The 26,356-nt window shown below is 43.8% G+C and overlaps 1 protein-coding gene across 6 annotated transcripts in view; it reads left to right on the top strand.

Annotated features, from left to right (window-relative positions):
• Nucleotides 1-26,356, top strand: part of LOC146384673 (sodium channel protein type 4 subunit alpha B-like) — a 64,224-nt gene that overhangs the window by 15,935 nt on the left and 21,933 nt on the right. For all 6 annotated transcript variants that reach the window (XM_084936722.1, XM_084936720.1, XM_084936717.1 and 3 more), the window contains 12 exons: nt 45-217; nt 792-855; nt 1,713-1,867; nt 3,180-3,353; nt 6,247-6,348; nt 7,267-7,551; nt 7,704-7,757; nt 8,533-8,670; nt 8,820-8,924; nt 20,217-20,487; nt 24,029-24,644; nt 24,774-24,918. In XM_084936722.1, the coding sequence (XP_084792848.1) occupies nt 45-217; nt 792-855; nt 1,713-1,867; nt 3,180-3,353; nt 6,247-6,348; nt 7,267-7,551; nt 7,704-7,757; nt 8,533-8,670; nt 8,820-8,924; nt 20,217-20,487; nt 24,029-24,644; nt 24,774-24,918 (2,282 nt within the window). The remainder of the gene's footprint in view (nt 1-44; nt 218-791; nt 856-1,712; nt 1,868-3,179; nt 3,354-6,246; nt 6,349-7,266; nt 7,552-7,703; nt 7,758-8,532; nt 8,671-8,819; nt 8,925-20,216; nt 20,488-24,028; nt 24,645-24,773; nt 24,919-26,356) is intronic.

The following is a 26,356-nucleotide window of genomic DNA, read 5'->3' as shown; positions in this document are numbered from 1 at the left end:
GAGCTTTTAATTTGAAAATATTTTCATGTTTTCCTCATTTGCAGGTGACACTGAAAAAGACAACAAGGAGGAGTATCTGGCCTTAAGCTCTGTGAGCTCAGATCAGCTGACCCTCGATGATAACCACACAAACATGGCCGCCTGGGAGGCCCCCGTCGCTGTGGCTGAGATCGAGTTTAGGACGCCTGAAAATGCACAAGAAAAGGAGACGCAGCATGTAAAGCAGATTCTACTGTTTTTGATCCTAGAGCAGAATTTCATGTTAAAAGTAAATACTGATGTGTGATGCAGCTTCGGCCTCGAGTATGAACAGCAGATAAACATGTTTGTGTATTTATTATTACACAGTGCTATTTTCCTCACTGTGATCCCTGTGCATGAAGAACATCTCTCCACACTCGATGTGATTGCAGCATCATCAGAGCTTCAGCATAACTGCAGTTGTCTTTATGATGAATTGAGTGAAACACAGCGATGAGACTGCTTTCACACACACATCCACAGCACACAGGTTTAAAGCAGACGACTGGACCGTGTAAAGTTCAGGTTTTAGTTTGAAATTCATCAGCAGCTGCTGATGTTAAAATCACTGCAACAGTTTAAAGAAGCTGCAGGTGATCATCAGACTTTTACAGGACTGAAATCAGCCATCCTGAATTCACAGACACAGTAAAGACCCGAGACATAAACCGCGTGAGGTTTCAGAGTGTGAACACTTAGTCCGGTGACAGTATTTTAAAGTAACTAGGACATTAAAGTTTATTTATGTTTGTGAACTTCTGTGTCTGCAGTGTGACGTCATGCAGAAACGTAAAGATGAAACGCATCCAGAACCTGAGGACTGCTGCTGCAACAGTATGAGCACACACACACACACACACACACACACACACACACACACACACACACACACTGTTATATCAAATTATTATATGTAAAATAGTTTAAACCTGCAGTGACAAACCTTTGTCTCCATCTTCTGGCAGTGAGAGTAATTACGTAAATGCTGAGCTTTGGTAAACGTGTTCATGTTTCATCATATTTGGATCACACAGACTCAGATACCTGCTAATTAGTGTTCAGTAACATCCAAATAAAATCCTCAAGTTTCAGTCCCTGAAACTGGACCTCAGAGTTCTTGAATGTCTGTTGGTCCAGTTAACCTCACAGCAGCCATATTATTGGTCAGATGATTGCAATAAAAATGATCCAAAAGGCTCCAACAGCACAAACACGGTCCAGAGGTCCAGTTCAGGGACTGCAATTGGCAGACAGCTAGCAGCTACACCCGCCTGTGTCACCATCCACCTGTTAGTCAAAGAGGCCCCGCCCCTAATAATGCCAACTTTAAGGCTCAATACAAACCTTCTCTCACTCTCTTACAGTTGTCATGAAAGGGGGAAATTATGGATATGGATTTGGTCTCAGGCTGTAAACATGTTTATTTGTGCTGTAAAGTTTTAACATAGGGACATGTTAAATCTATGGGGACTGGCTCACTGCTGGAGCCTCTGCTAGAGGAACTGCAGCTTTTGGTTCTGTGCATGATTTAGTTTTCAGTGCCTCAGTTTGATGGATGATGTAGACCCAATTTAAAAGTTCAACAAACTGTGACATACAGAGATGATATCAAAGTTCCTGCACTGCAGCTGTTTCCGTTACATCAAGAGAACAGAAGCCAATCAGTCAGCAACGCCTCTGATGTGTTTCAGGCTGTTACATCTGCTGTCCGTTCCTGGAAATAGACACATCCCAGGGTACCGGCAGGGTCTGGTCTAACTTCAGGAGAGCCTGCCTCTGCATCGTGCAACACAAATTCTTTGAGGGCTTCATCGTCTTCATCATCCTGCTGAGCTGTGCAGCTCTGGTAAACAGACATTGTCAATACATATTTGACAATATACATTATGAATTCATGTCACATTCAAACCCTGAACTCACTCGGACATGAACACGTTTTATCTTCCTGGCTTAACTCCACACTGAAACCACTGAGCTAAACATATGGCACTGATAGCGACCTGCATGAACCCACAGACAGTTGATTTGGTTTTTGAAATCACTTTTGGATCAGTGTCTTGATGCATGCTCAATCATCCAGGTAAGTAAATCCCAAAGGTTGAATCTGTACACCTGGTCGTAACGTTTTCAGGAGAAACTTTCATCATCAGGGGACTTCTTCAGTCTCAGCTGACTGCAGGTCTCCAACCATATAAACAGGACATTTGCACACTGACTGAAACTAGCACCACTGAAGGAACAATGGGCTGGGAGGTCAGTTCCTTCATCGTTAATATGCAAATTCTTTTGACCATTGATCAAAGACGATTGATCAATAACCATGAGTCCCATTCACAGAGAGTTGGGGAATGGCTGCAATCACAGCATTGTAAGATGGTAACAGATGTACCCTTAGGCCCCCTCCTCCATTCAGAGATGGTCTTTCCCTTTTCACGTAAATGGCCTCCTTGGCTCCGCCTTCAAACCAGCGTTCCTCCCTGTCCAGGATGTGAACATCCTCATCATTGAAAGAGTGTCCACTGGCCTGTAGGTGTGAATAGACTGCAGAGTCCTGGCCTGACGAGGTGGCTTTTCTGTGTTGTGTCATCTGCTTGTGCAATCTACTGTTTATAAGGTTGGAAACCTGCAGTCAGCTGAGACTGAAGAAGTCACCTGATGATGATGAAACGTTTCTCCCACTGAAAACGTTCAGAGGAACTGAATCAACCTTTTTGGGTTTTGGAGCTGTTGGGGTGGTTTCCTGTTCACGGGTAGAAAAGTTATGTCTTATTATTGCAGAGGTGCTGCTCTAAAAGACACAAAACATCCCCTCACTAAGGCGCCAGAGTTGCAGATGATCACAGTCTACAATATTAGAGAGAGGATCACAACAATCAGATGACAAGAGCAGCCCTTGGTGACAGTGGGAAGGAAGAATCCTTTTTTTAACAGAAAGAGACCTCCATCTGAACCAGAATCAGGGAGGAGCAGCCATCTCCTGGATGTGTCGGAGGGTGGTGGGAAAAAACACAGACAGAAAAGAAGAGCTCATGAAGAACAAACAGGACAGCAGGTCGTCTGTTAAACCAGAAGGTCACACTGCTAGAATGACAGTGGTTGTCCTCAGATCGTCTCATATGCTGCTTGTTGTGAGTAAACAGGCGTGTGTTTGTGAACAGGTTTTTGAGGACATCTACCTGGGGCATCGTCCAGTCTTGCAGAGAGTTTTGAAGATTGCAGACCTGGTGTTCACCTTCGTGTTTCTGGTGGAGATGCTACTGAAGTGGATCGCTTTTGGATTCAAGAAATACTTCACAAGCTTCTGGTGCTGGCTCGACTTCCTCATCCTAGATGTAAGAGCACAATCGGCAGCACCGATTATTGGCAGTATTTTACAAAGCCAGTCACGGAGGGACCACAAGCCAGTGTTGTCCTAGTGCTGGTCCCAAGCCTGGGTAAATGGGGAGGGTTGTATCAGTAAGAGCATTCTGACTAAATCTTGGAATGAACGAAAAATGATGTGGGGCATTTAACCATGTGTGGAGCTGGGGATCATAGACCCACCTCAGCATTGGTGATGGCACTGAAGCTAAAGGACGGGCTGTTCATGTCTGAGATGTGGGCGGCTTTGACAGGATGTCAGTATTTGACGTTGTAGTAAAGAAATGGGGTTGTTTCAGTTTGAACAGATAAACTAACAGCACACAGTCAGGATGGGTAAGATGAACCTGCTGCTGCTGCTTCACTGCTCTCCTGTACAATGAGGTCAGTTCAATTTAATCGAGTTCAATTCAATGTTATTTATATAGCACCAAATCACAACAACAGTTGCCTCAAGGTGCTTTACACTATAAGGTCAAGACCCTACAGTAGTGTTAAGGAAACAGAGAAAACCCAACAATAATATGACCCCCTATGAGCAAGCGCTTTGGCAACAGTGGGAAGGAAAAACTCTTTTAACAGGAAGAAACCTCAAGCAGAACAAGGCTCAGGGAGGGGCGGGGCCATCTGAGGCGGGGCCTGATGATTTAAGACCTTATTGGTTTAAGAGTATGTGAGGAGCAGGATTTTGAATTCTGGATTTAACAGGAAGCCAATGAAGGGAAGTCAAAACAGGAGAAATCTGCTCTCTCCTTCTAGTCCCTGTCAGGACTCTTGCTGCAGCATTTTGGATTAACTGAAGGCTTTTCAGGGAGTTTTTAGGACTTCCTGATAATAATGAATTACAGTCGTCCAGCCTGGAAGTAATAAATGCATGAACTAGTTTTTCAGCGTCACTCTGAGACAGGATATTTCTAACTTTAGAGATGTTGCGCAAATGGAAGAAAGCAGTCTTACATGTTTGTTTAATATGTGCGTTGAAGGACATGTCCTGGTCAAAAATGACTCCAAGGTTCCTCACAGCATTACTGGAGGCCAAGGTAATGCCATCCAGAGTATGAATCTGGTTAGATACCATATTTCTAAGATTTTCAGGGCCGAGTACAATAACCTCAGTTTGATCTGAATTAAGAAGCAGAAAGTTAGCGGCCATCCAGGTCTTTATGTCTTTAAGACATTCCTGCAGTTTAACTCATTGGTGTGTGTTATCTGGCTTCATGGACAGATAGAGCTGGGTGTCATCTGCATAGCAGTGTAAATGTATGCTATGTCTTCTAATGATGCTGCCTAAGGGAAGCATGTATAATGTAAACAGAATTGGTCCTAGCACTGAACCCTGTGGAACTCCATAATTAACCTCAGTGTGTGAAGAGGACTCTCCATTTACATGCACAAACTGGAGTCTATTAGATAGATATGATACAAACCACTGCAGCACAGTACCTGTAATACCTACAGCATGTTCTAATCGCTCTAATAGGATATTATGGTCGACAGTATCGAACGCTGCACTGAGGTCTAGCAGGACAAGCACAGAGATGAGTCCACTGTCAGAGGCCATAAGAAGATCATTTGTAACCTTCACTAAAGCTGTTTCTGTGCTGTGAACTCTATGAGTAGTAAGAAAAGTTTATTTATTAAGTTTATTTATTTATTAAGCACTTTTCACAGAGTCGCTGTACACAAAAGGGTCAAATAAATCTGAACATTAAGTGCTAAAATATTCAATAAAAAGATTTGATAAAATAAAATAAACAGGTAGTTTTAAAATAAATAAATAAACCTATAATCATTCCAATAAAACTTCTGAAGCCTGTTTAAACAAAGATTTTAGTCCACAGAGTCCACTAAGTGTAGTTGTGGTGGTAGACTGTTCTACAGCCTTGGTGCCACAGACTGAAAGCCTCTGTGCCCCCTCGTCTTTAGTCATTTACAGGGAACAACCAAAAAATCCAGAGTCTGTGAATGAAGAAAGAAAGCAATGATTTGTCCAAGCTGGAAAACAGGTTATTACAATAGTCTAAAAATAACTTAGAAATGTTACTTAAATGAAATGAACAGCAATATGATGAAGATTTTATATGCAAGTCGAAGCCAGAGAAGAATCCAATATTACAGCCCGTATATGGCTCAACTCCTTGAACGGTCCACCATATACAAGCACAGGTGAGCCCATAAATGGCAGGAAGTAAACATTCATTACTAAATAAGGAAACCAGAATCTTACATGCAAGCGTGCCTGCAGTTAAACGCTATAGCTAATAGCATCCCCCACCATGCTAGATGTAGGGGAGGAAAAATATCTGCACGCAGTTCAAGAAAAGGTTTAGAGTTTTAAACACAACAATGACAACTTTTATCAGAATGACTTCAACAGAGGCAATGGTTTGTTCTAACAGAGACGGTCCTATCAGATAAGTAAGAAGAAAACCTAAGGCAGAGCCACATACACCAGCCTAAACCTCAAGCCTGTCAGGCAGAATGTTATGGTAAATGGTATGAAAGGCTGCACTAACACTGGACAGAATGATAGCAGAACAGTACCCTGCATCAGAAACCATTCAAAGATCATTACAGATTCATTATACAAAAGACAGAGTAAAGACCTGATTTCCTACAGTTGAAACCTGACTGAAACTCTTCCAATAAGCCATTCCTCTGCAGATGATCTGTTAGCTGTTGACAACTACTGTTTCAAGAATCGATAACATGAAGGCTGGGGATTGGCCTATAATTAGCTAAGACAGCTGGGACAAGGGGTTGGTTTTAAGTAATGTTTAACAGCTGCCATCTCGAAGGCCTGTGGCTTGTAGCCGATTATTAGAGACAGGTGGATCACATTGTCACCGGTGTGCTGTCTTCTAGGTGTCTCTGTTCTCCCTGATGGGCAACATGCTTGGATACACCAGCCGGCCTCTGAGAGCTCTGAGGACTCTGAGGGTCCCGTCTCGCTTCAAGGGCATGAGGGTGAGGCAGGCACTCATACAGATACAGACATTGCCGAGCAGGATGTAGGTGTACTCTTCTGCTAGAGAAAGAAGATCAAATATTTATAAAATTCTTTGCTTGTTAAATGATTTGTAGGGTTCGTGTGACTTTCTCTTTTGCTCTACTCATCATTGTGTTCCCTTTTTAGGAGATTTGACTCCTTAGGGTGTGTCTGTTATTTCCCATAGACACTGAAGGTTTGTCCTATCCATCATCATTCTCCTTATTTGCAGGGCATCTATCCCTAACAGTTTCTTCAATCTCACCCAACTCGGGGAGCGTTCATCAAACAATCTTTGTCTTCTTATTTCTCGGTTGTCCATCCTACAGACGTGGCCCAGGTATTTTAATCGCTGGTGTAAGCAGAAGGACTTTATCACTTTTGTCTCAGTAATGCGTGCAGGTCTGCATTTGTGAGTTTTAATCGCCAACCCGTTATTCAGCCTCCCAAATCTGTATGACCACACAAAAAGAACACACTGTCCTTTGACGTTCAGAGGAAAGTTTTTCCATACTTGAGGAGGTTACTCCACAGACTGGCGGCTGTGCTCCGTTTGCTCAGCCAGGCACAAGACTGGGTTCCCCAGGGTGTAGCTGTCCTAATGACAGAGGTGTGAGAGGCGACTGGTCTTACCAGGACTTATCAATGCCTTGTAGCTCTAGTATAAAACCAGTTGCATGTCACACAATTTACACCCCAAGTTGAATGATTGTTTACGTTGTATATCATTTGCTTAGTTTTTGTTTACAGGTTTTCAGGTCTTTCAGTAGCTAATAGTGAACTTTCCTGGCAGAACTAAAGTCCTGTTGGATGGAGAGCCAACGTGGAGGCAGCTTATTAACTGGATGTGAGCTGATTCACAGCAAAGACCTTTTTGTCTCTCTGTCTGTGTGCAGGTGGTGCTGAAGGTGCTTGCCGTGACGCTGCCCTCCATGTTCAGCATGCTGCTGGTGATTTTGGTCATCTGGCTTGTCTTCAGCGTGATAGGAGTGAATCTGTTTGCAGGAAAGTTTTCTTACTGTTACAATGAGACTTCAGAGGAGCTTTTCTACTTTTACGTGGTGAACAACAAGACTGAATGCTTTTCACTGATGGATCAGAATTTCTCTGAGGTCAACTGGAAGACGTGGACGTTTAATTTTGACAATGTGGGGATGGGTTTCCTGTCGCTGCTGATCATGGTCAGTGTGAACACTCTAACTTGTTAGTTAGAATGCATAAAACCATCAACTGTGTGGAAAAAACATAACCAAGCTAACTAAAATCAGTATCATTTAGTAATACAGCTTGAATTCATTGTTTTTCTAATGAAACTCTGTTGATTGTGGGTCAGGGGACATCTTCAGGCTGGATGGACATCATGTATGCAGCTGTGGACTCCAGACAAGTCAGTATACACTGTTGTAATCTCCCAATTCTTTTAATCTTTGGGCTGAAGGAAGGACAATACTCGGTGTATAAATGCTCGATCGACAATCATTTATTTCCATACAATTCAACACTTATGAGCATTAGAACCATCATGATGGGGAGACCTGCCTGCAGAGGGTCACAGCGAGTCTCAAAATGGTGACGGGTTACACAGCCTCTTATAGCTCCTAGCAGCCCCCACCTAGTCGTAAAAGCCTAAACATTCACATTCTTTCTCTCTTACGGCGCCTAAGTTATGACCTCGGCTCCCTGTCTTTCTGCTCTCTGTAAGGTGGGGGTATGGAATGTGGTTTATCTCTTCTGCCCTAGACACCAAGTCTCCTGCTTACAACCTTCTTTTTATGATTCAACAATAAAGCATGTCCAGAAAACAGTGTAACACATTCACAGCAGATCAAGGATACAGAGTGATGCACACTTATCTAATGAACTACAAAAATGATTATGTTCTTTTAACCCAAAAGTATAATGAGGACTAAACTACATACACAGCACACCATCTAAACTAAAGGATAATATATGTCCTACAGCTGTTATCATAATTCAACTACTTTGATTACATATATAAGGTAACATATGATAACAGAATAATATCACAACACGCTGGATCAGTACTGTTACTGTTGCTGTTATTACTGGTATATTACTACTGTGTGTGTGTGTTAAAACCACTGTGTGTGTGTGTGTGTGTGTGTGTGTGTGTGTGTGTGTGTGTGTGTGTGTGTGTGTAGGTGGAAGACCAGCCGCACTACGAGATCAATGTGTACATGTACCTGTACTTCATCTGTTTCATTATCATCGGCTGCTTCTTTACGTTGAACCTCTTCATTAGAGTCATCATTGATACGATCCACCAGCAGAGACACAAGATAGGTCTCACACACGCACACGCACACGCACACACACACACACACACACACACACACAGTTGGGTATCAGTCTGTAGAAGCTCCAGTGTTGGCTGAATTCGTTCTTCCTGTTTCTGTCAGTTAACTTTGCTCTTGTCTCTCATCTCTACTTCGGAGGGAAACATGTTTTTGTGACGGACCAGCAGCAGAAATATTTGAGGACCATAAAGAAACGATTCTCTGAAAAACGCAACAAAACCGTTCCACGACCTCAGGTCAGTTCAGACATAGTTCTTCAGTCTTTGTCAACTGCTGGCTGATTTTCATTTTCAGCCCAGTCCTTGTACCCGACCACTTTCAGAAGATTACCCAACTCTGACCCATTCAGGCATAAAAGAGGCTCCTAACTCAAGGGATGAACTAATGTTGCGTCCACACATGATGCACATGTTATGCAGAGTGAACGGACTCTCTGGCAGAACACACAGAGGCGCAGGGAATGCAGGAAGTGCTCTTTATTTACAGTGTCAGAATTATTTACACAGGATGGGAGATTATGTACACTGATAAATAAACGGAGGGAAACCAGGGAAGGGGGCTGACACACACTCGGAGGGAAAGGGGTAATCTGCGCACGCAGGGTGGATCTACGGAAAAAAGAAAAACGAAACTTTAGGGGAAGATACCAAACAACCGGTAAGAAATGGCAATAAATATGGGGAGAGTTGGAGAGCTTACTTGTCACACAAGCTGTACAGGCTCGTTCGAGGATCTCCGGGATGCGAGGGTAAGGCTGAGGGTAAAGGAGAGACAATACTCCGACACCAGACGTCTGTCGCGCTGCTCCTAAATAACGCTCCATCAAATAACGTCTGATGTACGGCCGGTGTGCCAGCATCCCATGACACACCGCCCCGCCTACCTGTGCTGAAAACAGAAGCAAACCCATGACACCACACCAGAGAAACCCCACCAACTCCTAATAGCACAACTCAGCAAACAACCAGTTTGAAGTTGTATCTTTGAGCTCTTTTGCTGAATTTGTGAAAAATGCCAAAGGAATGGGAACAAATTATGTGTTTTTGTGACGGGCATCTGGTAACTTTGACAGGAAACTGGACAGAAGAAGTTGTGCGAGGCCTAAAAAAACAAATCTACAACAGATGAAAGTAATGTCCTCAAGAAACAGGAAAAAATCGAGCAAAGACCTGACACAGGACCAGAGAGAGACATCTGGTATTAAAGAGCAGCTACGGACCCACTGATGAGACACTGAGAAAAGGTGTCTCAGGTTAATTTGCAGATTAAGAATGTAGAAATAACACAGTCAGAGATACTGTATGGTCCAGGAGAGGTGGCAGAGGATTGGCCGGTTGTCCGAGGGCTCTCACACACACTGTCACATAAGCTAATGGGGTTCTGAAAATGTGGAGAGCATAAAGGTACGGTGTTTTTCTAACAACAAGCCATGGATAAATCCTGAAATAAAGGCTCTCCTCAAGGAGACGAAGAGAGTCTTTAGATCTGGAGACAAACAGGAGCTGAGAGTTGTCCAGAAGAAGCTGAAATGGAAGATAAGGCAAGGGAAGGAAAATTACAGGAGGAAGATAGAAGAGCAGCTGAAACACTAAAACATCAGAGGGGTTTGGAACAGCCTGAAGACAATCTCAGGACAAAAACCAACCGCCCAGGCTGCAGGAGACTTGGGGTGGGTGAATGACCTAATATGTCTGTGAAGGTTCTCAGAAGTTCTCAGTAAATGACCTAAATAAATATTTTAATAGGTTTGATTAACCACCTCCCCCTCCCCCAGCATCGTCCCCCCGTTGCAATCTCCTTAATCTTGAGGGACTGTCTGTCATTCATCTTGGTGGCGCTGTCACTTGGTGTTCGCTCGCTCTGTGGTAGAGTATCACTTCCTGTTCCTGCTCAAACACAGTGGTGTTTCTGAGTAGCTTATTTGCTTAGCAATTTAATTAACAACTTTTAAATACATTCTTCTTTCATAGTATAATCTTCACGTGCTTCATCCGAAGCACACTTTCTGTGTACTCACTACCTAATTTATAGCCAAAGTATTCACTCACTGTGTCTGTACTGTTTCGCTAGCTTAGCTTAGCTCGTAGCCGACTCGTTAGCACCATGGCTACTTCACCTGTCCCTCCTGCACTTTCTTGCTCATTGTGTCAGATGTTTAGTTACTCCTCGGCCTCCTTTAGCAGTAATGATATCTGTAACAAATGTAGCATATTTGAAGCTCTGGAGGCCAGGATTACTGAATTGGAGACTCGGCTTCGCACCCTTCATTCACCCGTAGCTAGCCAGGCCCCTGTAGCTGGTGCAGCCGAAGATAGCGTAGGCCCCGCTAGCTGTTCCCCGGCAGACCCCAAGCAGCTGGGGAAAGAGGGCGGCTGGGTCACGGTGAGGAGGAAGCATAGTCCTAAACAGAAGCCCCAGGTACACCACCAACCCGTTCATGTGTCTAACCGTTTTTCCCCACTCGGTGACACACCCGCCGAGGGTCAAACTCTGGTAATTGGTGATTCTGTTCTCAGACATGTGAAGCTAGAGACACCGGCAACCATAGTCAATTGTCTTCCAGGGGCCAGAGCAGGCGACATTGAAGGAAATTTAAAACTGCTGGCTAAGGGTAAACGTAAATTCAGTAAAATCATAATTCACGTCGGCAGTAATGACACCCGGTTACGCCAATCGGAGGTCACTAAAATCAATATTGAATCAATGTGCAACTTTGCTAAAACAATGTCGGACTCTGTAGTTTTCTCTGGTCCCCTCCCCAATCAGACCAGGAGTGACATGTTTAGCCGCATGTTCTCCTTAAATTGCTGGCTGTCTGAGTGGTGTCCCAGAAACGATGTGGGCTTCATAGATAATTGGCAAACCTTCTGGAGGAAACCTGGTCTTGTTAGGAGAGACGGCATCCATCCCACTTTGGATGGAGCAGCTCTCATTTCTAGAAATATGGACAAATTTATTAAACCCCCCAAAATATGACTATCCAGAGTTGGGACCAGGAAGCAGAGTTGCAGTCTTACACGCCTCTCTGCAGCTTCTCTCCTCCTGCTACCCCCCCAAAAACCCATCTCCATAGAGACTGTGTCAGCTTCCAAAAAGACAAAAAACAAACTAAAAACCAGCAACAAACAACTTAAACATAAACAATCACAAAGAAAGAACAATACAGTATCCACATCTGAACCAAAGAGTAAAACAGTGAAATGTGGATTATTAAATATTAGGTCTCTCTCCTCCAAGTCTCTGTTAGTACATGACTTAATAATTGACCAACAAATTGATTTACTCTGCCTTACAGAAACCTGGTTGCAGCAGGATGATTATGTTAGTTTAAATGAATCAACACCCCCGAGTCATTCTAACTACCAGAAACCTCGAAGCACAGGCCGAGGGGGCGGTGTGGCAGCAATTTTTCACACCAGCCTATTAGTCAACCAAAGACCCAGACAGACTTTTAATTCATTTGAAAGCCTGATGCTTAACATTGTCCACCCCAGCTGTGAAACTCAGAAACCAGTCTTACTTGTTATCATCTATCGTCCACCTGGGCATAACACAGAGTTTCTCTCTGATTTCTCAGACTTTATATCTAATTTAGTTCTGAGCTCAAATAAAATAATTATTGTGGGTGATTTTAACATCCATGTAGATGCTAAAAATGACAGCCTCAACATGGCATTTAGTCTGTTATTAGACTCAATTGGCTTCTCTCAAAATGTAAAAGAACCCACCCACCACTTTAATCACACTCTAGATCTTGTTTTAACATATGGCATAGAAACTGAACATTTAACAGTGTTTCCTGAAAACCCTCTCCTGTCTGATCATTTCCTGATAACATTTACATTTACAATAATTGATTACACAGCGGTGGAGAGTAGATTTTATCAAAGTAGATGTCTTTCTGAAAGCGCTGTAACTAAGTTTAAGAATATAATCCACCCACTGTTATCATCTTCAATGCCCTGTACCAACACAGAGCAGAGCAGCTATCTGAACGCTACCCCAACAGAGGTCGATTATCTTGTTAATAATTTCACCTCCTCACTACGTACGACTCTGGATACTGTAGCTCCTGTGAAAACTAAGGTCTCTAATCAGAAGTACCTGACTCCGTGGTATAATTCTCAAACACGTACCCTAAAGCAAATGACTCGTAATCTGGAGAGGAAATGGCGTGTCACAAATTTAGAGGATCATCATTTAGCCTGGAGAAATAGTTTGCTGCTTTATAAGAAAGCCCTCCGCAAAGCCAGAACATCTTACTATTCATCACTGATTGAAGAAAATAAGAACAACCCCAGGTTTCTCTTCAGCACTGTAGCCAGGCTGACAAACAGTCAGAGCTCTGTTGAGCCAACCATCCCTTTAACGTTAACTAGTAATGACTTCATGAACTTCTTCACAAATAAAATTTTTATCATTAGAGAAAAAATTACCAGTAATCATCCCACAGATGTAATATTATCTACAGCTACTCTTAGTACCATTGATGTTAAGTTAGACTCTTTTTCTCCAATTGATCTTTCTGAGTTAACTTCAATAATTACTTCCTCCAAACCATCAACGTGTCTTTTAGACCCCATTCCTACAAAACTGCTCAAAGAAGTCCTGCCATTAATTAATTCTTCGATCTTAAATATGATCAACCTATCTCTAATAATCGGCTATGTACCACAGGCCTTCAAGCTGGCTGTAGTTAAACCTTTACTCAAAAAGCCATCTCTAGACCCAGCAGTCTTAGCTAATTATAGGCCAATCTCCAACCTTCCTTTCATATCAAAAATCCTTGAAAGAGTAGTTGTCAAACAGCTAACAGATCATCTGCAGAGGAATGGTTTATTTGAAGAGTTTCAGTCAGGTTTCAGAGCTCATCACAGCACAGAAACAGCTTTAGTGAAGGTTACAAATGATCTTCTTATGGCCTCTGACAGTGGACTCATCTCTGTGCTCGTCCTGCTAGACCTCAGTGCAGCGTTCGATACTGTCGACCATAATATCCTATTAGAGCGATTAGAACATGCTGTAGGTATTACAGGTACTGCACTGCAGTGGTTTGTATCATATCTATCTAATAGACTCCAATTTGTGCATGTAAATGGAGAGTCCTCTTCACACACTGAGGTTAATTATGGAGTTCCACAGGGTTCAGTGCTAGGACCAATTCTGTTTACATTATACATGCTTCCCTTAGGCAGCATCATTAGAAGACATAGCATACATTTACACTGCTATGCAGATGACACCCAGCTCTATCTGTCCATGAAGCCAGATAACACACACCAATTAGTTAAACTGCAGGAATGTCTTAAAGACATAAAGACCTGGATGGCCGCTAACTTTCTGCTTCTTAATTCAGATCAAACTGAGGTTATTGTACTCGGCCCTGAAAATCTTAGAAATATGGTATCTAACCAGATTCATACTCTGGATGGCATTACCTTGGCCTCCAGTAAAGCTGTGAGGAACCTTGGAGTCATTTTTGACCAGGACATGTCCTTCAATGCACATATTAAACAAATATGTAAGACTGCTTTCTTCCATTTGCGCAACATCTCTAAAATTAGAAATATCCTGTCTCAGAGTGACGCTGAAAAACTAGTTCATGCATTTATTACTTCCAGGCTGGACGACTGTAATTCATTATTATCAGGATGTCCAAAAAACTCACTGAAAAGCCTTCAGCTAATCCAAAATGCTGCAGCAAGAGTACTGACAGGGACTAGAAAGAGAGAGCATATTTCTCCTGTTTTGGCTTCCCTTCATTGGCTTCCTGTTAAGTCCAGAATTGAATTCAAAATCCTGCTCCTCACATACAAGGTTTTAAATAATCAGGCCCCATCTTATCTTAATGACCTTGTAGTACCATATCACCCTATTAGAGCACTTCGCTCTCGCTCTGCAGGCCTACTTGTTGTTCCTAGAGTATTTAAAAGTAGAATGGGAGGCAGAGCCTTCAGTTTTCAGGCCCCTCTTCTGTGGAACCAGCTTCCAGTTTGGATTCGGGAGACAGACACTATCTCTACTTTCAAGATTAGGCTTAAAACTTTCCTTTTTGCTAAAGCATATAGTTAGGGCTGGACCAGGTGACCCTGAATCCTCCCTTAGTTATGCTGCAATAGACGTAGGCTGCCGGGGGATTCCCATGATGCATTGAGTTTTTCCTTTCCAGTCACCTTTCTCACTCACTATGTATTAATAGACCTCTCTGCATTGAATCATATCTGTTATTAACCTCTGTCTCTCTTCCACAGCATGTCTTTTATCCTGTCTTCCTTCTCTCACCCCAACCAATCACAGCAGATGGCCGCCCCTCCCTGAGCCTGGTTCTGCCGGAGGTTTCTTCCTGTTAAAAGGGAGTTTTTCCTTCCCACTGTCGCCAAAGTGCTTGCTCATAGGGGGTCATATGATTGTTGGGTTTTTCTCTGTATCTATGAAGCGCCTTCAGGCGACTTTTGTTGTGATTTGGCGCTATATAAATAAAATTGAATTGAATTGAATTGAATCTCAGGACTTCACACCTCTCAGCTTCACACCTCCCAGCTCCCAGTCATCACACCCACCCCGGCTTCTGTGGACTCCAACATACACACCCCTCCTCGCAAAATCCACTCTTTCTATCTCAGCACTTCAAGTGAGGAATGAGCTTCGCAAGATCAAGGTGAGGAAGGCTGCAGGTCCAGATGGCATCAGCTCCATTCTCCTGAGGTGCTGCGCAGATGAACTGTGTGGCATTCTAGGATATCTGTTCAACCTGAGCCTGTCACTGGGGAAAGTTCCACAGCTGTGGAAGACCTCCTGTGTGGTACTGGTACCAAAGACCTCCCATCCCAAGGACCTCAGCAGCTACAGGCCGGTAGCCCTGACATGACATCTGATGAAGACCCTCGAGAGGTTGGTTCTAAACCATCTGCGGCCCCTGGTGAGGTCTTCATTGGATCCGCTGCAGTTTGCTTACCAGCCTGGCATCGGGGTGGAGGACGCCATCATCTACTCCTGCACCGAGCTCTGACTCACCTGGAGAAGCCTGGAAGCACTGTGAGGATCATGTTCTTTGATTTCTCCAGTGCTTTCAACACCATCCAGCCACGACTTCTGAGGGACAAGCTGGAGCTATCGGGAGTGGACCACCACATGTCCCAGTGGATACTGGACTACCTCACAGAACGCCCACAGTATGTGAGGTCACAGGGCTGTGTCTCTGACATGCTGGTCTGCAGTACGGGGGTCCCACAGGGAACTGTGCTGGCACCGTTCCTCTTCACCCTTTACACTGCAGACTTCTCCATCAACTCCCCACGCTGCCACCTACAGAAGTTCTCTGACGACTCTGCCATAGTCGGCCTCATCACAGGTGAGGACGACTCAGAGTACAGACAGTGGACTCTGGACTTTGTAGACTGGTGTCAGCAGAACCACCTGCTGATCAACACCAGGAAAACCAAGGAGTTGGTGGTGGACTTCCAGAGACGCAGACCCACCACACTGACACCAGTGAACATCGAGGGAGTGGACATTGAGATAGTGGACTCTTATAGGTACCTGGGTGTTCACCTGAATAATAAACTGGACTGGAGCCACAACACTGATGCTCTTTACAGGAAGGGTCAGAGCAGACTCTACCTGCTGAGGCGGCTGAGGTCATTTGGAGTCCAGGGAGCGCTTTTAAAGACCTTCTATGACTCTGTGGTGGCATCTGTCATTTTTTACAGTGTGGTATGTTGGAGCAGCAGTTTATCGGCAGCTGAGAGGAAGAGGCTGGATAAACTCATCAGGAAGGCCGGCTCTGTTCTGGGATGCACCCTGGACCCAGTGCAGGTGGTGGGAGACAGAAGGACTGTGGCCAAAATAACATCTCTGATGGACAGAGCCTCCCACCCCATGCATGTAAATGTTGCTGAACTGCAGAGCTGCGTCAGTGACAGACTGCTGCATCCTCGATACATGAAGGAGCGTTTCCGCAGGTCCTTCCTCCTCAGACTGTGCAATCAAAACTGCTCCCAACAATCATAGGTACATCTGCGCTGTAACTGCAATAATTTAATCAACCGATTCGCACAACAACCTGGTTTGCCTCTTATCTGTAGTTAACTTTATTTAATTTAACACTAGATTTACTAACCCTGCGCAAATTTGCGTAAATCCCCTGAACCTAAAACCTATTAGAATTACTGACTTTTTTATTTTCTGGCGCAAGTCCCAAGGTGTTATTCACCCCTGCTGAGTTTTTCACAGGTCATCAGCTCGATTCTCCTCCTGCTTCTGTTGTGCAAACCACCCATTGCTCATTTGCATTTGTTCACTCAGAGTAGCTCAGATCAAAGGCAGGAGAAAAATCTGTGTTATAACCCTCAAAAATGCCTGCCATATCTATACAAAATATCCCACACATTTACTGACCTGCAAATATGAAAGACACACATTCACAATATATGGACAATTAAAGGATTATTCTATTCTATTCTATTCTCTCGCCGTCACTCCTAAAACTTCCCCCTCTTCCTAAACAACCAAATGTCATGTTGCCATATCATTTTTGATTGGTCGACATTGTACAAGTGATTCAGTAGGTCTAAGTGTGGAGTACTTCAGGTCACCAGCTGGAGTTTTTTCTTCCCATTTTTTTAAGTGCGTGGTAATCAGGGTACACCTGATTGTTGGAGTCATATTGTAGGTCTTACCTTGAGGAAACCGTCATAGTGAACTTGTGCTAAACGAATGCAATGAAATCTTCCAGTCATTCGGGTACAAGTAGCCAAACGTGAGTACAGGGACAGGGTGGAACAACAGTTTGACAACCCTCGGAGTATGTGGCAGGGACTAATCACAATCACAGACTTTAGAAGGAAAACCAGCACACCGCAGACCACGGCCTCTGTGTGTGAGGATCTAAACGTATTCTATGCTAGATTTGACACAGCGAACACCATGAGACCGGACAGTGTGCGCACCGCGGATGACGTCAGTGCGCACACTGTGTCTGAGGAGGATGTGCAGAAGTGCTTCAGGAAGGTGAACGGACGCAAAGCTACTGGTCCGGACGGGATTCCCAGCCACGTCCTCAAGTCATGCGCGGCTCAGCTGGCTGGAGTGTTTACACACATCTTCAACCTTTCCCTCTCTCTGTCTGTAGTCCCAGCCTGCTTCAAAGTGGCCACCATCGTCCCTATTCCCAAATCCTCCACCATCTCATCATTGAACGACTGGCGACCTGTAGCCCTGACCCCCATCGTGAGCAAATGCTTCGAGAAGCTGGTCAGAGGTTTCAACTGCTCTTCACTACCCAACTCACTGGACCCTCTACAGTTTGCATACCGCTACAACAGGTCCACTGATGATGCCATAGCCCTGACACTACATACTGCCCTGTCACACCTGGAGAAGAGAGACACGTATGTGAGAATGCTGTTTGTAGATTACAGCTCAGCATTCAATACCATCATTCCCTCGAAGCTGGACAGTAAACTGCAGGATCTAGGACTGAGCAGCTCCCTCTGCAGCTGGATCCTTAACTTCCTGTCTGACAGACTCCAAGTGGTCAGGCTGGGCAGCATCACCTCATCCCCCATCACACTGAACACTGGTGCTCCACAGGGGTGTGTACTGAGCCCTCTCCTGTACTCACTCTACACCTACGACTGCACGGCCACTAACAACTCCAACATCATTGTGAAGTTTGTGGACGACACTACAGTGGTGGGTCTTATCACCAACGGTGATGAGACGGCTTACAGGGAGGAGGTCAGCGCCCTGACCCACTGGTGTCAAGACAACCATCTCACCCTCAACGTCGCAAAGACAAAGGAGTTGATAGTGGACTTCCGGAGGTGCAGAGAAGCACACACCCCCATCACCATCAACGGTGCTGCTGTGCAGAGAGTGAGCAGCTTCTGCTTCCTTGGTGTACATCTGGCTGAGGATCTTACGTGGTCAGGACACATAAACAAAACAGTGAAGAAGACGCAGCAGCGCCTCTTCTTTCTCGGGAGACTGAAAAGATTCGGCACGAGCCCCCGCATCCTCAGGACCTTCTATCGCTGTGCCATTGAAAGCATCCTCACTGGATGCATCACCACCTGGTACGGCAACAGCACCGCTTACAACCGCAAAGCTCTCCAGAGAGTAGTGCGGTGCTCTGAACGGATAACTGGAGGTGAGCTTCCCTCCCTCCAGGACATCTACAGGAAGCGGTGCCTGAGGAAAGCGGGGAGGATCATCAAGGACTCCAGTCACCCCAGCCATAAACTGTTCAGACTGCTTCCATCAGGAAGGAGGTTCTGCAGCATCCGGTCCCGAACCAGCAGACTGAGAGACAGCTTTTTCCATCAGGCCATCAGACTGCTGAACACTTCATAGACACCTCAGCTTCACTACTGGAACTTCAACATTATGCACTCCACACTGTATATAAATGCCACTTGTTTTGCACATGTCCAACTACCAACCTCTGTATATTTTATATATTTTATTTATTGTTTACTCTATTTAATTTGTAAAATATGTATAGACACACACACACACACACACACACACACACACGTAGATATTTATATTTAGTGTACACATTCAGTAATGCGCATACACTCTTATATTGTACATATATTTATTCATATAATTCTCAGATTTAGCCATTCTTATATTTTGCTTGTTCTTATGTTATTGTATTTTTACACACCTCTGTTGCTTGTGAAGGTTGCACACAAGAATTTCACTCGCATGTACCGTACCAGAGTACCTGCACATGTGATGTGACAATAAAAGTGATTTGATTTGAAAGTTAATCTCGCTTCCATTGGCCCAAAGATGTTTCTCAGACCTGTGCACGCTCCTTTAGATGTTTTCTGGTAAAATCTATTCTAGCACTTCTTGAGTGTAACCAGTAGTTTGCATCTTGTTGTAAACTCTCTGTATTGATCGTAGACTTTCAAAGAGTTTCACCAACCTCCTCAAGAATCCCCTTGACTCAATTAGATGCTCTGATCCTAAATACAACACCTTGAATCAGTTTCAGGTTTTGTAACTGCTTAAACTTTCATTGAATAATGAGGGAATGGGCTTTACTGTTTGTCACCTTTGAGCCTCTGAAAACGGGGGACTGCATGAAACAACAGTTGATGGAATATTTTTACAAACCTTTAAAACTCACGGTGTGCAGACACTAAAATACGCATCAGAGTCCAGATACTTATGGATATATGTTCATATGTAGCACGTGAAGGCACGTATGGAGGCGTTGCAGTAATAAAGGTAATGAATGTTAGAGCTGTCAGATTAATGACTGTAAGGACGAGTCTCATTTTGTGCAGTAGAGAGAGTCATCAGTTGTCAATCAGACTCTTACACCAGCCTTCATATATTAGCCTGTTGCCTCCTACTGTGGAGGTGAAGAAACAAATTCTGTTTCAGCAGTGATTAAGATAACATTGAATCACAAAGTTTCTCCTGTAAGAGGGTTTTTACTGAAAACTATTTGCAGTGTCAGCAAACCGACTGACTGCCGGAGTGTTTAAAGCTTACGTCTTTGTCTCCAGAATTGCTGCCTGGCTTGGCTGTTTGACCTGGTCACCGCTCTGTACTTTGAGATCTTCATGGTGGTGGTTATCTTCTTCAACATGGTGGTTCTAATGGTGGAGACTGATGATCAGAGTATGGAGGAGTCACTTGTCCTGCACTGGATCCATCTCATCCTTGTGGCCATCTTCCTTGTTGAGTTTATCCTGAAGATCATTGCACTCAGACAGCATTACTTCAGAAATGTCTTGCACATGGTGGACTTTGTGGTTCTCACTTTGTCCATTATAGGTGAGTCCTACACACAGAAACAATCTTCTTTTCTTATCTCATCTCCGTTTGGTTAGTTACTGCAAATGTCTGCGGGCTGTAACAGGAAGTACAATGTTCCCTGTTTTTACTCTAAAGTCAGTCCGTGTCATCGTTTCTGCAGTTTAAAATGTCTTTGCCCTCTTCCTGATTTCCTGATGTTTGTCACACTTACATGTTTCAGATCAAACAATGAAAATATTTGTCAAAGATAACACATGTAAACGCAAACTGAAGTTTCTAAATGCATGTGTTTATTATTAAGGGGAAAAACCCCCAAATCCAAACCTAGCCTGTGTGGAAAACCTCCACTTATGGCATCAAAAGCAGAAGAAAGAGTGTGGCATGTCTGTGTTATTTCCAAACTTCCATTGTTGTCTAAAGCATTGGAGAAGATGGTCCTCTCGCAGACGCAGGCCTCCTTGGATGCAAATAATATTAGCGATAAATTCCAGTCTAGCTTTAAACCACGCCATAGCACCAAAGCAGCGCTGCTGAGAGTCCTTAATGGCCTTCTTTTATTTGCCGACTCAGAGTGCTCTACGTTCTTAGTTTTATTGGACTAGACTTCTGCCTTTGATATGGTTGACCATAATATCCTCCTATTGAGGCCTGAGCATACAGTAGGCATAATGGGTAATGCCCTGAACTGGTTTAGATCGTATCTGTCGGACAGGTCTTACATACTTACTTGCTCTTCCTCTGTTGCTCCCCTCTACTGTGGTGTGCCCCAGGGATCTGTGTTGGGCCCTATGTTGTTTTCATTGTATATGCTGCCCCTAGGCTCTATCTTAGAGAAGTATAATATCTCCTATCACTTTATGCTGATGATATTCAAATTTACTTTCGGCTCTCTGGTGATGTTTGGTCATCAGTACACTGTCTGCTAGAGTGTTTGAGAGAGGTCAAAGATTGGCTCTCTGATAACTCTCTTATATTGAACAAGAAGAAAACAGAAATCGTGCTGTTCGACAACCATATTTCACAGCGCCAATTTGCTGATACTCTTGGACCCCTTGGCACCTTTCTTTCTGGCACTGTTAACAACTTAGGTGTCCTCTTTAACAGCTAAGTTTGACAAAAAAGTATCCTCAGCAATGTTCCCTCTAAGCTGCACGCATGGGCAATTGCGCACTGCTGGCACAGTCTCTGCGCACAAAAAAAAAAATCTAACCTGAATTGAAATTAAAATTAAAACTTTAACAATCCTGTTCTGCAGTGTTAGTCAGTGACTGGCTGCTCCCGTATGGGATTAGAACGATGCCGCCTTATCCCATAGTCCAGCCAATGATGCGATTCACATTCGTATATATGCAGCTAATCAACGTGGTTGACAGGCTCTGACAGCGTCCTTATGTGCCGGTGTTTTATCGAGCAAAGCGGCTGATGTGGAGTGAAGCCACGTTAATGACAACGTGCACAACCATTGGAGATGTGAGCAGGACAGACGGAACAACTGACGGGAAAAGTGTGGACGTTATACCAGTTTTTAAATTGTGTTGATCGGCCACGAAAACCAGAGTTATGATAAAAATATCTGCAATGTTTGGTTTTCTTCCTGAATACTGTCGTTGTTTATATTTACTGCAGGAAGAAACGGTAAAAATGGTGTTTTATGAGGAAAACGCTTGAAAGCCTGTGAGCAAAAACAACACCAAACCCCTCTCCCTTTCCTATTGGTCGAAAAATGTACCATGTTGACCAATCAAAAAATGATATGGCAACATGGCAACAGTTGTTTAGGAAGGGGGAAGTTTAGGAGTGACGGCAAGAGAGAGAGAGAGAGAGAGAGAGAGAGAGAGCGAGAAGACAGCAGAAAAAGAGCGAGAGAGCGAGTTTTGAGATGTGAGAGATTTGTGACGTTTAGCGTGTTTGGAGTGTGTAGTTAGTGTGTTGTCGTGTGTTGCGACGTTTAGCACATATCTTGTGTAGTTAGTGTGTAGTGTAGTCAATAGTTCTGTTGTGTGTCAGAACAATGAGGCGACTGCTGAGTGTTACAGGTGTTACAGCAGTGTTACATCTGCTGCTGTCAGGCCTGCAGGTATCAGGCTGTTGTTCTCCTTCATCTCATAGTGGACAGAAATTATTTTTTGGAGTGACACAAATAATTTGTGTGGCATCAGATTTGATGCAGAACAGCTGATTGTTCTGTAAATAGTTTGAAATGTTTGTTTAAAAAACGCCTTGGCTGCATTTTTAGGTAAACAGCTGCAAAAAACTTTGTTGTTTGCATAACTCAGTTACTTTTTTGAAGAAGTAACTATATAATTAATTGCCCAACATTGGTCATTATTTACTGTATTTTGCAGACAGAGTTACAGACTCTCTCCCAGACCACAGACTCATAATACAAGTCAGAGCTTTATAAAAAAAAAAAACAAAGTTGTGTTTTCAAAACTGGAGTTCAAGTTATTTTTACTTCCAATAGTGTTAACATGCTACAAAACCAATTTTTCTAAAACATTGTAAGTGGGCTAAAGCAGTTAATTAAAAGTCGTCTAAGATAAATGTAAATGCTGTAATTTGATTACTTTAATAAACCATGTAAGTTGGATGGATTCGATGCTGGCGTGACCACAGTGCACACGTCTGCTGGTGCTCACAGTAGTCCAAGGGACGCTCAGGGAGTTTGTGTGTTCGCTCAGACACATGAAACATTAGAGGGAACATTGATCCTTGGTAGTTAAATCTAGTTTTTACCAACTGCGTCAAATATCCAAGGCCAAGCACTACATAGGACCTTGAGAAACCTATCCATGCATTTCTGACCTCTAGATTAGACTACTGTGATTCCCTTTACTTTGATCTCTGCCCTTCTTCATAGATTGCAGCTTGTCCAGAATGCTGCGGCACACCTTTTGACTGGAACCAGAAGGTTTGCCTCTATTACCCCAGTCCTCGCTGACCTGCATTGGCTCCCTGTCAAATACCATATTGAGTTCAAAATTCTCTTGCTCACCTTTCAAACCATAAACAATACTGCGCCGTGCTACCTCATTGAACTCCTTAATCCGTATATCCCCAGGAGAGCCCTAAGATCATCAGGACAGTTACTCTTGGTGCAGCCTAGATCCCAGCTAAAGACCAGAGGTGACCGTGCTTTTGCCCTGGCAGGTCCTAGCTTCTGGAACAATCTTCCTGCTGCCGTTCACGCCTCTGATTCCATCCATTCATTTCAATCACAGTTAAAAACTTAGCTGTGTGGCCGAGCGTTTTCGGTTAGTTAGTGCACATTCCCTATATTTCATCCAGCTGTTATTTATCTTCTATTGATGTACCACTGTATGTATACCCCCACTTTATATTTATGAATACGCAGTGATTTTATTTTCTAAAATACGCTCTGATGTTTTATTTCTTATTTTATCTGTATTTTTGTTTAACCAGCTTTTCTCAATTGTTAGCTTATTTGTACTCTGTTATGGTCTCATATCTGTTATGTTTGAACCTTTTTATGAAGCACTTTGGTGTACCTTCGGTCTTAAATGTGCTATACAAATAGTTGTTGTTGCTGTTGTTGCAGGTCTCTTCTTAGCTGACATCTTGGAAAAATATTTCTGCAGTCCCTCTCTCTTTTCTGTTATGCGATTGGGTCGTTTGTTCACCTTATGTGGAGCATTCCCTCACATTCGGTTTGCCAGAAGGATCTGGATGCTGATTATGGGCTTTGTGATGTCACTTCCTGCCCTTTTCAACATCGGCCTGCTCTTCTTCCTAATTGTGTACACATTCTCTATCATTGGGATGTTTAACTTTGCCTACGTGAAGCATGAGATGATGATCGATGACATGTTTAACTTCAAGACATTTGGAAACAGCATCATCAGCATGACTATGATCACCACGTCCTCGGGGTGGGACGGCCTGTTGAGTCCCATCATGAACACGCCTCCAGACTGCGACCAGCGATTACCTGAGCCTGGTAACTGCGCCAACCCGACGGTGGGGATTGTTTTCTTCAGCTCCTACATCCTCCTCTTCTGCCTGCTGGTGATCCACCTGTTCATCGTTGTCATCCTGGAGCTCTTCAACACAGCGAGCCCTGAGGACGCTGAGATGCTGAGTGATGATCACCTCCAGATGTTTTATGAAACCTGGAGGAGATTTGACCCCAGTGGCTCGCAGGTCATACAGTACAGGTGAGACTGAGCTCGGTGAAGGTTTCTAACCTTAACACTAATCAAAAATGGTTCTGCACTATAATGGACTCCACTGTAATAGTCTAATAGTCTCTAATGGATTTTAATATTCTCTAATGTGTTCCTCAGTGAGCTGGCAGACTTCTGTGATGGTCTCCAGGATCCTTTGAGGATTCCCAAACCAAACACCATAAAACTGACTCACTTGAATCTGCCTCTGTTTCCTGGAGACCAGATCAGCTGTTTGGATGTTCTGCGCACAATTACTACACAGGTAAGGTCACCTGGGACGGGCTGCCAACACTTTGACATGTTTCTTAAACTCTGTTTCCTTAAACTAAAACCACTCTAAAGTCTTCTCCTTAAATGTTTACTGAAGAATTTTAGGTTTCCTCTTTATTTTCATCTTGTTATTCAACCAAAGACCCAGACATTCATTTGAAAGCCTGATGCTTCGCCTCGTCCACCCCAGCTGTAAACTCAGAAACCAGTCAACCATCATATATCGTCCACCTGGGCCTTACACAGAGTTTCTGTCTGATTTCTCAGACTTTTTATCTGATTTAGTTCTCAGCTCAGATAAAATAATTATTGTGGGTGATTTTAACATCCATGTAGATGCTAAAAATGACAGCCTCAACATGGCATTTAATCTGTTATTAGACTCAATTGGCTTCTCACAAAATGTAAAAGAACCCACCCACCACTTTAATCACACTCTAGATCTTGTTTTAAGTGGGAAGAAAACCTCCTGGCCCAAACAGGCTGAGGGAGGTGTAGCCATGTGTTGCTACCAGGTAGGCATGACTAATGATACGCTGAGGAAAAGAGTCAGAGATTATATGCCTACTGAAGGATATACCCTGGTCAAAAAACAACACCAAGATTCCTCACAGCATTACTGGTGGTAAAAGCATTGCCCTCCAGAGTAAGAATCTGCTTAGATACCATGGTACTAAAATTTTTTGTATAACGTACAATACCCTCAGTTTAATCTGAATTTGGAAGCAGAAAATTATCGGTCATCCAGGTCTGATGAAGACCCTCGAGAGGTTGGTTCTAAACCATCTGCGGCCCCTGGTGAGGTCTTCATTGGATCTGCAGTTTGCTTACCAGCCTGGCATCGGGGAGATAGGACGCCATCATCTACCTCCTGCACAGGGCACTGACTCACCTGGAGAAGCCTGGAAGCACTGTGAGGATCATGTTCTTTAATTTCTCCAGTGCTTTCAACACCATCCAGCCACAACTTCTGAGGTACAAGCTGGAGCTATTGGGAGTGGACCACCACATGTCCCAGTGGATACTGGACTACCTCACAGAACGCCCACAGTATGTGAGGTCACAGGGCTGTGTCTCTGATACACTGGACTGCAGTACGGGGGTCCCACAGGGAACTGTGCTGGCATCGTTCCTCTTCACCCTCTACACTGCAGACTTCTCCATCAACTCCCCACGCTGCCACCTACAGAAGTTCTCTGACGACTCTGCCATAGTCGGCCTCATCACAGGTGAGGACGACTCAGAGTACAGACAGTGGACTCTGGACTTTGTAGACTGGTGTCAGCAGAACCACCTGCTGATCAACGCCGGGAAAACCAAGGAGTTGGAAAACCAAGGAGCTGGTGGTGGACTTCCGGAGATGCAGACTGTTACAGATTCAAATATTGGGGATGGATACAAGAGGAAAAACCAAAATAACCACACTGGTC

This window comes from Perissodus microlepis, chromosome 7 (genome assembly GCF_051167445.1).
Source record: "Perissodus microlepis isolate ML-2025 ecotype Zambia chromosome 7, ASM5116744v1, whole genome shotgun sequence".
NCBI classification, from domain to species: Eukaryota; Metazoa; Chordata; class Actinopteri; order Cichliformes; family Cichlidae; genus Perissodus; species Perissodus microlepis.
The sequence above is the reverse complement of the archived record's forward strand: the minus strand, read 5'-3'. Positions and strand labels throughout refer to the sequence as shown.